This window comes from Ovis canadensis, chromosome 11 (genome assembly GCF_042477335.2).
Source record: "Ovis canadensis isolate MfBH-ARS-UI-01 breed Bighorn chromosome 11, ARS-UI_OviCan_v2, whole genome shotgun sequence".
Taxonomy (NCBI): Eukaryota; Metazoa; Chordata; class Mammalia; order Artiodactyla; family Bovidae; genus Ovis; species Ovis canadensis.
In genome coordinates this window covers 50,074,038-50,085,289 of record NC_091255.1, presented here as the reverse complement: position 1 = coordinate 50,085,289, position 11,252 = coordinate 50,074,038, and the positions used below count along the sequence as shown (strand labels likewise).

The following is an 11,252-nucleotide window of genomic DNA, read 5'->3' as shown; positions in this document are numbered from 1 at the left end:
AGCATCCCTGAGGTGAGCAGCTATGGTGGGTAGGGGTAGTGGTCAGAGGTGACAGGTGAGCAGCCTGGGCACCTGGAAGAAGGCTCGCAGAGAGGGCAGGTACCAGATGTCATTCGTGAGGCCACTCCCAATTTATGGGTGCTGGTGCAAGGACTTTGAAGAGGCAATAAAATTAATATTCTACCAGGAAATGACAACAGCTGACAGCCCTGACTTAGCAAATGAAATTCTACATTCTTTTTAATTTTTACAAGGTAAGGGATTTTGGATGCGTAGCAAAAGTCACATTCTAATGGGATTTTCCTGGAATAGGAATGGGCTTTCCCAAGTGTAAGATGGCAACACCCCACAGGCAGTGTATATAAGTGCCTCAGAGAGGCCATGAGAGCCAGAACCTGAGCTCCTTGCTAAGCTGCAACCTTCTCTGCTAGCATCATGGCCTCCCAGCTCTGCTCCCCGATCTTCTCCTCTGGGTCCCTCAGGGGCCACTGCGGCGCGACCAGCGGCATCTCTCGGGTGTCCTGTGTCCGCTCCGTGGGCTCCTGCAGGGGGCCCAGCCTTGCTGGTGTTTCGGGGTCAGCCTCCTCCATCAGGCTGGGCCTCTCCAGCCTTGGGAGCTGCTTGCCTGGTTCCTTCCTGTCCTCTGGGCTCCATTCCTCCGGCTTTGCCGGGGCCGGGGGCTGGCTCTGCGAGGGCTCCTTCAACGGCAACGAGAAGGAGACCATGCAGTTTCTGAACGATCGCCTGGCCAGCTACCTGGAGAAGGTGCGGCAGCTGGAGCGGGAGAACGCGGAGCTGGAGAGCCGCATCCGGGAATGGTACGAGTCTCAGGTCCCGTACATCTGCCCTGACTACCAGAGCTACTTCAAGACCATTGAGGAGCTCCAGCAGAAGGTACCTGGGGCCTGGCCCCGCTCCAGCCCAAACCCTGGGAGCGGTCTGTTTCATCCCACTGCAGATGAGGCTGTAGCTCTCGGAGGATTCTCTCTCCTATTAGGGCCAGCTTTTCTCTCTAGGGGTTTGGTTTCTTGGGGGACCCAGACCTCTCTCTGCTTGTAAACTCCCCTCCTTTCCAGCCAGTCTCAGCTATAGGAAGAGCAGTCACACACACCATGCCCTTACTGGACACAAGCTCTGCGCCTAACGCCTTCCCTTCCTTGTTTGTGTATTCCTCATCTTGGAGAGGTGGACATTACTGGTTCCATCTAACAGATGTGGAAGTTGAATTTTAGGGAGGTTCGGCCACTTTCTCAAGATACCATAGTCTGTCGGTGTTGGAGGTGGAATCTGAATCCAGGTTGGCCTGGTTCTCTCTGCTCACCTTGGGGTGACCCACTGTGCCTTTGGGGCTGCAGGTGTCAGGGCTGATGGCCATTGTGATGCCCCTCCTGGGACTGTTGTTGCTGGTCATTCGTTAAGTCATGTCCAACTCTTTGCAACCCCATGGACTGTAGCACACCAGGATTCCCTGGCCCTCACCGTCTCCTGGAGTTTGCTCAAACTCATGTCGATTGAATTGGTGATGCCATCCAATCATATCCAACCATCTCATCCTCTGTCGTCCCCTTCTCCTCCAAGACAGGAGGAGAATCTTTCCCAGCATCAGGGTCTTTTCTAGAGACTTTCTGGGACTGATGCTCCCTCTATACCTAGGCGAAGAGCTCAGGGCTGGAAATGCCAAAGGTATTTAGAAGTATGGCCTCTGAAAGCTGGGCTGTCCCCTACCACCTGCTCCTACTCTGCTGGGCCTTCTCCAGCTCACAAGACGGCCCTGGTTCCCCAGATCCTGCTAACCAAGGCCGACAACGCCAGGCTGGTCCTGCAAATTGACAACGCCAAGCTGGCTGCTGACGACTTCCGGACCAAGTGAGTGGCCTGATCTGGGAAGGCAGTTCTGTGCTGCGCCCTTGCCTCTGTCCTCCGCCTTTGGGAGCTGGTAACGTGAGAGTGAGGCCAGATGCAGCTGTAAGTGGGAAGTGTGGCATCAGTTCTAGATCCTTTCCGGGTCAAGGGAGAGAACCACAGTGATGCTGACTCCAAATCAGCCACTGTAGCTGGAGCAGTCCACAGGCCGCGGGCCCTGCCTGGGAGTGGCTGCCCTGCCGCAGACTCAGCAGGGCTCTGTGTGTGCAGGTACGAGACAGAGCTGGGTGTGCGGCAGCTGGTGGAGGCCGACACCAATGGCCTGCGCCGGATCCTGGACGAGCTGACCCTGTGCAAGGCCGACCTGGAGATGCAGGTGGAGTCTCTGAAGGAGGAGCTGATCTGTCTCAAGAAGAACCATGAGGAGGTGAGGCTGATCCCACATACCCTCCTGATGGTTCCCACCCAGAAGGGAGCCACTGCTGACCCTTGGGTGTAACAACGGTGACAACCACTTCCATAGTAACCCCAGATGACATTTACTGATGGCCCACCGTGTGCCAAGAACTCTACAAAGCACTTTGTATTTCATTCTTTTTTCATGTCATCCTCACGATAATTCCAGGAGGTAAATACTATTACAAGCTCCATTTTATAGATGAGGAAACTGAGGCACAGAAAGGTTAAGTCACTTGTCTAAGGTCACATGGATCCCACACTCCTGGGCATGATACTAAATCTCCATTTGGAGGGTAGTGCCTGATAATGATTCTACTTAGCTGGTATTTGCATCATCTTCCAAATTTTCCAAGGAGGCAGGTCAGGGTGCATGAGGAGGCTGAAGCCCAGAGAAGTTAAGCATCCTGTTTAATGTCACACAGCTGACAACTGAAGGAGGAGGGTTTTTACCCAGGTCAGTCAAACTCACATCCAACATCCTTGTGACAACCTTATGCTATCTTGCCTGCTCTCTGCAGGAAGTCAGTACACTCCGATGCCAGCTTGGGGACCGGCTGAACGTGGAGGTGGATGCTGCTCCCCCGGTGGACCTCAACAAGATTCTGGATGAGATGAGATGCCAGTATGAGACCCTAGTGGAGAATAACCGAAGAGATGTGGAGGCCTGGTTCAACACCCAGGTGGGGCTGGGCCAGCCCTGGACAAGCTTGTGGGGTGGGCTCACCCTTGACAGTGGCTTAACTTGCTCTGACCATGCTCTGGGTCCTCTCACGCTTTTCAGACCGAGGAGTTGAACCAGCAGGTGGTGTCCAGTTCGGAGCAGCTGCAGTGCTGCCAGACAGAGATCATCGAGCTGAGACGCAACGTCAACGCCCTGGAGATCGAGCTGCAGGCTCAGCACAGCATGGTGAGTGGCCACAGCCTAAGGGGCTGGCCCTGCTCATGGCAGGTGGCCCGATCCACCAGCCTCGGTTATCACGGGTGGTGATCAATAGTGGTATGGAGACACCCAGGGCTGTGGGTCTCTGGGGGCGATTCCCTCCCATTGGCAGTGCATCCTCTTTCCCTTTGCAGCGCAATTCCCTAGAATGCACCCTGGCAGAGACGGAGGCCCGCTACAGCTCCCAGCTGGCCCAGATGCAGGGCCTGATCGGCAATGTGGAGGCTCAGCTGGCCGAGATCCGCTGCGACCTGGAGCGGCAGAACCAGGAGTACCAGGTGCTGCTGGATGTCAAGGCCCGGCTGGAGTCAGAGATCGCTACCTACCGCCGCCTGCTCGAGGGAGAAGACTGCAAGTGAGTGGCCGTGGGTCCTGGGGGTTCAGGCTTGGGGAAAAGGCTCACCTGGACCAAACACTGAGTACCACGGTGAGGGTATCGGTCCTGAGGTGTTATTGTGCAGATGAAGGGGGGGCTTGATCACAGCCTCTGGAGAGACATTCCTTCTAGCCCTGGGCTTTAAGCATTTGCAGGTGGACAAGCTGGCCCCACTCACCATACTTCTCCATCTATTGGTTGTGGCTGGGAGTTTCTGATCTTTGTCTATGCAGCCCTCAAGGGATTTCAGAGAGGCACCATCTGAGCCATTTGTCGTGGTCTCCCACCCATCTCACTTGACCCTCATGTATGTTTGACATGCCAGTCAGTTCAACGGCCAATGGCAAACATGTCCTGATATGATCTCATTTCCTCAGGCTGCCTGCCCATCCGTGTGCCACAGAATGCAAGCCTGCTGTTAGAGTTTCTTACGTCTCAAGTGGTTCCTGTGCCCCGGCCCCCCAGCTCAGCACCCAGATCCGCACCATCACGGAGGAGATCAGAGATGGGAAAATCATTTCTTCCAGGGAGCACGTGCAGCCGCTGTAACTGGGCAGGCCCTGGCCCACAGGAAGGAGGACACCCCTGTGGGTCCCGGCTCTAAATGACCCCCACCTCTCCTTCCCTAGAGGGACTCCCCGCTCAGCAGATTTTTCTCCCAAAAAACTTCTTGGATTGTGTTTCTGGCTTTGACTGCTTTTATGCCGTGTAAAACTGATCTTCCCTGGAAATTTACCCAATAAAGTGTGTTCTCTTGGCATAGAAATCTCGCCTCTGTCTACTCTCTGTGGTTAGTTAGAGGGGTGTTTGATCGAGGCTTGTTGCAAAAGTGTGGATTTTGGTTTTGGGTCTGTCTCTTCTGGCTCTGAGTGGTAGGAAGTGACAGGGTGATTCAAAATATTTCATAACAGGGATACCTGGGGGCTTGGTCCCTGAGAACAGACACTGACCCAGTCTGGATGGCTGTAACCTACAGGCTTGGGCCTGCCCATGGGGACCACCTGGAGGTGACTCCAAAGAGGCCAAGGCACCCAACTGTCCTCACTATCCCTGCCCTGTCTTGTGGTTCTCTCTTCCCTTCAGTTTATCCTCCCTTGTCCAGCATCTGCTGTCACCCTGCTGGCTACCTCTAGGCCTGACACGGGATAGTCTAGGAGAGGGGGTGCCACCCAGAGAGGCAAGCTTCAAGCAGACACCCTGGGTCAGCCAGTGACAGAGGGGAGTCGGGTGAGCTGGGAGATGCAGGTGAGAGGGCTGGGAGAATCCAAACCCCTAACACCGGACACAGGGCTGAAGTGAAGTAGGGAAGGGGAGGGCATGGTAAGACGCAGAGCAGCGGGGAGGACAGCCAGACTTCACTGTGGAGCAGAGGTCAAAGTGCCCTGGATTCCACTGGCTGAACCGCGCTCGTATGGGCATCAGGTCTAATAGTGCCAGACTCTGGATGCTCCCGTGATCAGAAAAGTACAACCTGGAGCAGTCTGAGGGCCCCATGCCTCCTTTGTCCCTGTGACTCCTTCTTCCTTTGAGAACATAAGCCCAGAGAAGGCGGTGACTTGCCCCAGGTCACACAGCAGTGAGGGGCAGGGACCAGGCCATCGCTTAGCTATTCTGGGTCTAATCAGGTGCTCCTCCCAGCCCACCGGTTCTCTGTCTCTGTCTCCTCCCTTCCTCACCCCCTACCTGACCCCCTTTCCTCTTTTCTCTGCCTCTGGGCTCTTACCTGAGCCCAAGATCCATGGGAAAAAACTGGTCCTGCTCCCTGTCACCAGGTGGGCATAGTCTCTGTCGTGTCCGACTCTTTGTGACCCCATGGACTGTAGCCCACCAGTCTCCCCTGTCCATGGGGATTCTCCAGGCAAGAATACTGGAGTGGGTTGCCATGTCCTCCTCCAGGGGATCTTCCCCACCCAGGATCAAGCCCAGGTCTCCCTTGCAGGCAGATTCTTCACCGTCTGAAGCCCATGTCGCCAGGTATTAGTTGCTAAACATCCATCTTTGGCCTACTGGACAAGCCACAGGTGCTTCAAATATCTCCTGGACTTTGGGTGAAGACGTTCTCAGGCGGACTGGAGCAGATGGCACTGAGCCTGGCTGTGAGCCCTAGCCATGTCACGTGACCTCTCTGGTCCCGCATCTTTGTAAAGGAGCTGTGGGAGACCCCAATGTGTGCACAGCGCCTGGGAAGTGGTAGCTCCAAGTGCTGGTGTTGAATGAAGAGTCCCCAGGCTGAATGGGGGCTGGGAAACCCTACGGTGTGGGCTCAGGCTCTTTGCTTGATTAAACGATGGGACACTGGTGGGGCCAACACTGCCGGCCAGTAGCACCCTCAGAGCTGGACAGTGAACCCAGTGGGCTCAGCTTCAGACCCTTGCTCTGCCCAGGGCTCAGGTGATGAGAGGTGGGTAGCCGGGCATGCTCAGAGAGCGCACCACACCCTTGTGCGCTGCTCCATAGAAACAGTCAGGGGTCGGGAGTGGGCTGAACCTCCATTCCTGCCACGGCTCCAGCTGCCTGGCTCCTGCGTGGAAGCGGTAGACAAGACTGTGCAGGCTTGTGACCTGATGAATAATCATGTTGTCAACTCCTCGAACCACACAGTGTGTGCCCTGTTTATGCAAACTCTATAGTTTGTAGAGTATTTTCACAGCCTCATCACATGCATTCAGATGGCCTGCGTGTCAGGGGTGCTTTACTTATGTAGCTTTGTCTAACCCTTTATCAAATTGTTCAGAGCATCTGTGTTGGTTAAGGAACCCCTGCTCTCAACCTCAAATGCACACCCGTTACTGAGTCCAGTGTGCCTCTCCAGCTGTTCACACTAAAGTTCAATGCTGTTTGGAGTGGGTATTCGCACAGCAAGTGGCAGGCTCAGGATCCCTTCTCAAGTGTTTTCCATCAACAGAGAGATGATAGAAAGTCTTACATTTGATCAAATTTCCCCAGAGTGAACATAAAATTCATTTCAAGGCATCTAATCTTGTTTGCACTTTCTAGCTATGACATCTGGCTGGCTTTCTCATTCACATGTACTCAGATCAATTAACCCATTGACAGATAAGTGCTGAGCACCCTGTGCATGGAAGATGCTACTACAGGAGTTTATGTCAGGTAAGCTGGGGTGGGGGAAGCAGCTGGACCAAACAGTGGTTAATGGGCACCGCTTGATAGTTACTGATGTTCCTGATGTGAAGATACCACCCATGCACTGCCACACAGCTTCAGAGATGGAAGGTGTGGGTGAGGGGTTGGTTTTCAAGTTCTTAGGAGCAGGGAGATCATTAAGAGCTGGGGAGTCCAGAGAAGGCTTTAGAAGAGATTCAGAATTGATAAGGAACCTTGAAGGATGGGCAGCAGTAGCAGGAAGGAGGGAAAAGGGCATTTGAGGACATGGCCAAGCGTCTTCATGGTATACGCTGGGGACAGCACGGACTCCAACTGAGCAGGGTGCAAAAGTCCTGTGGAGAAAGTTACTAGGATACTTGCTAAAGAATCATTAGCTCTTGCTAATGAGGTTCTAAGTAATTATTTTGTTGTATTAAAACGAATGCTAAGAAAAATGGAAATAGATCAGAACAATTTCATAGCTTTAAAAATATTGCTGCTCAAGAGATACATGCACCCCAATGTTCTTTGCCACACTATTTCCCCAGCCAGGACATGGAAGCAACCTAAATGTACATTGACGGGGAAATGAATCAAGAAGGCGCGGTACCTATACACAATGGAATACTACTCAGCCATAAAGAGGAATGAAACTGGGCCATTTGCAAAGAGGTAGATGGACCTGGAGACAGTCATACAGAATAAAGTAAGTGAGAAAAAGAAATGCAAATATTGTATATTCATGCGTATATGCGAAATCTAGAAAAACGGTACAGATGAACTTATCTGCAAAGCAGGAATAAAGTCATGGACGTGGAGGACAAGCATATGGATGTCAAAGGGGGAAGGGGAGATAGGATGGACTGGGAGATTGGGATTGGCATACATACACCACGAGGTGTATGATAAATGACTGAGAACTGATGGAGAAGGAAATAGCAACCCGCTCCAGTGCTCTTGCCTGGAGATTCCAATAGACAGAGGAGCCTGGCAGGCTGCAGTCCATGGGGTTGCAACAGTTGGATACGACTTAGGGTCTAAACCACCAAATGGGAAAGAAATCCAAGGAAAAGGGGATATATGTGTATGTGTGGCTGATTCATTTTGCTGTATGGCAGAAATGAACACAACATAGTAAAGCAAGTATACTCCAATCCAATCAAAACAAAACAACAATATTGCAGCTCAAGGCATCAAATAACAAGATGGAAGAGAAGGGGGTTGCTGGGTGAACACTGTAAAAACACTTTTCCTTATACAAATATTACTGATATGTTTTATAAAATTATCTAAACACACCGATCAAGAATTCTTAGCCACACCTTTGGCACCGGGTTGGCTTATGGGCTTGCCTCCCTCTGGCTTTTGGCCGAGAGAACACTTTGCTCTTTGCTGAAGGGCTGGTCACTCTGGGCAGGTGCTGCCCCTCCACAGGAATGCTTGATCTCTAGCCATCCTGAGCCTCAGTTTCCCCATCTGTCAGAGTAGGGACAGTAAGGAAGTATCTTTCACTCCCTGCTCTCTACTCACTTTTTCTCTTCTTCCTTCTTCTTTCTTTCCCTTTCTGTGTTCCCTTCCTCTCAAAAAAATAAAATTCTTTCTTTGCTTCCTTATTTAGCACAATTCACCAAATGGAAAGCACCCATCCATCCATTTGCTATGAAACATCTGGAAGCCCAGTGCTGGACACTATGGAGGTTTCATGAGAAGTACGAGGTCAGCCTTGGCCTCCAAGTGCTTATGGTCTCCCTAGGCAGAGAGGTTGGAACATGAAACAATTAGAAGATATCAATGAAAGTGGAAACAGTGACAGATTTTATTTTCTTGGGCTCCAAAATCACTTCGGACAGTGAATGAAGCCATAAAATTAAAAGACGCTTGCTCCTTGGAAGAAAAGCAAAGACAAACTTAGACAGTGTATTAAAAAGCAGAGACATCACTTTGCTGAGAAAGGTCTGTATAGTTAAAGCTGTGGTTTTCCAGTAGTCATGTACCGATGTGAGAATCAGACCCTAAAGAAGGCTGAGAGCTGAATGTGGTACTGGAGAGGACTCTTGAGAATCTCTTGGACAGCAAGGAGATCAAACCAGTCAATCCTAAAGGATATCAATCCTGGATATTCATTGGAAGGACTGATTCTGATTCTGAAACTGAAGCTGCAATACTTTGGCCACTTGATGCGAAGAGCTGACTCACTGGAAAAGACCCTGATGCTGAGAAAGAGTGAGGGCAAGAGGAAAAGGGGGCAACAGAGGGTGAGATGGCTGGATGTCATCAGTGACTCAATGGACATGAGTTTGAGCAAGCTTTGGGAGATAGTGAAGGATAGGGAAGGCTGGCGTGCTGTAGTCCATGGGGTCAAAAAGAGTCGGACATGACTTAGCAACTGAACAGCAACAAGTGAATGGAGGGCTAGTAGGTCAACCACTGGCCACTGCCTTGGGTGATCAGAGCCGGGAGGCACTGTGGGGCTGGGGTAAGGGGTGGGCTCTACGGGGAAGGTTAGGCTGGGGCTGGGTCCCCAGGGGCAATGGAATGGGCCTCGGTCTGGAGCCAGAAGGCTTGGGCTTCAGTCTCCCTGGGAAGAAGACTGTATTAATGTTGGCAAGCAACCCCTGCCCTGGAAGTCAGTGTCTTCCTGTGTTGCAGGGTGTGTGGGGGGCTTAAAGGAAAGATGCACCTGGAATGCCAGGTACAAACGCTAGTTCTCAGTTGCTCACCAGCTGTGGGACCTCAGGTTGGCTCCTGGAACATTCCAAGCCTCAGTTTACTCAACTGCTAAAGGGGGCTATTGGTGATGCCATCTCATGAGGCTGTTGAGAGGTTGAGCAAAGAGAGTTTGGTGAACGATGGCTGGTCCCTTTAGCCTCCTTAATAACAGGGCTGGCTGGGCAAAGGAACCCTTTCCAGGCAGCACAGCTGTGGGGCCCTGCCTGGGAAGCCATGTGGCCCTCAAACTGTGTAAACAGCCTGAGGCTTCCCAGGCCTTGGCAGCTGTAGCTTCTCTGGGTCCTGTGGTGGCCCTCGCTGAGCCAGAGCACGTCCTCAGGAGGTTGGGGCTTAGGAGGGCTTGGGTGGGGCCTTATACCCCCATGGGTGGGAAAGGCAAACACCTAAGGAGGTGCAGCCAGGCTTCCAGCTCAGCTGTGTCCTTTGCACTGGAGCATGGATTTCCAAGAAGGAGAGGCTGAGGCAGCCAATGGGATCCTGGGGTTGTGCCGGGCGGGTGCTGGTCACACCAGGCTCCTGGGTGTGGGAAGGGCACAGTGACTCATGGGAGCTCTACATCTGAGGGCCCCAAACACACACACCTGGCCCATGGGATGGTGGCCTGTGTCCTCAGAACCTGTCCATATTCCCCCATGACATGAGCTTAGCATCACTGGTCTGAGGACAAGACTGCACCCACGTGGGGACAGGCAGTCTTAGCAGCTGCTGTCACTGAGAACCTACTATGCGCAGGGACTGTTCTAGTTCTTTAAACTCATGTAGTCCTGACAGCAGCCCTAGGAAGTGGGTATATTTTCCTCCTCCCATTTCACAGGGAAGGAAATGGAGAGGTGGAGAGAAGTGAAGGCAAGTGATTGGGGACGTGGTGGGGCTGGGATCTGAACCTACAGGATTTATATGTAACCTCAATGCTGTGCTGCTTCTCCTGGGACAACAGAGGCTGCTGACCATCCCTATGTGAAGGCCACTCAATTCTGTCCTTTCCATTCTGCACGAGCCTGACCATGTCCAGTAGCTGGTTCTAGAGCAGAGGTGCAGGCGGGCAGCGTAGTGGAGAGGGCTCAGCCGGACTCAGATTGGCAGCTTGGCTTTGTAGCTGGAGGCCCTCAGGTGAGCTCTAATTAACTCTGGGTCTTGGTTTTCACAGCTTCGAGATGGAGATGATACACTGGGGCTCACAAGGCAATGTGAGGACTAATGCGGTGCTTGGCTGATGGTCACTCTCCTGATGGGAAGAATTATATGTCCTTAGAAGCATGAGTGGGCTTTTCAGGTGGCTCAGTGATAAAGAATCCACCTGGCAATACAGGAGATGCAGGTTTGATCCCTGGGTCAGGAAGATCCCCTGGAGAGGGTAATGGCAATCCACTCTAGTGTTCTTGCCTGGAAAATCCCCATGGACAGAGGAGCCTGCTGGACTATAGTAGGTGGGGTTGCAAAAAGAGTTGGACACGACTGAGCGACTAAACAATAACAAGAGTGAGCAGGAACCAAGACTGCAGGGCCACCCAGAGGGCAAGTCCTGCAGAGCTCTTCCTGATACTCCCAAACTGACTCAGTTCCTGGTCCCTCTTATGGGTCTCTCTTGCTTGCAGATCGGATCTGCTGAAAAGTAACCCACTCTTGTCGAGCTCTCAACATCCGTCCAGACAACTATGAAATGAAGTGAAGTGCAAGTCGCTCAGTCGTGTCCAGCTCTTTGCGACCCCATGGACTATACAGCTTATGGAATTCTCTAGGCCAGAATACTGGAGTGGGTAGCCTTTCCCTTCTCCAGGG

The 11,252-nt window shown here is 52.3% G+C and overlaps 1 protein-coding gene across 1 annotated transcript; it reads left to right on the top strand.

Moving 5' to 3' along the window:
• The first annotated feature begins 435 nt into the window (after positions 1–435).
• On the top strand, positions 436–4,187 carry KRT36 (keratin 36). Its single transcript, XM_069542527.1, has 7 exons — positions 436–894; positions 1,784–1,866; positions 2,134–2,290; positions 2,841–3,002; positions 3,104–3,229; positions 3,397–3,617; positions 4,016–4,187. The coding sequence occupies exons 1-7, from the start codon at positions 436–438 to the stop codon at positions 4,185–4,187; spliced, it is 1,380 nt and encodes a 459-aa protein (XP_069398628.1).
• The last annotated feature ends 7,065 nt before the right edge of the window (positions 4,188–11,252 follow it).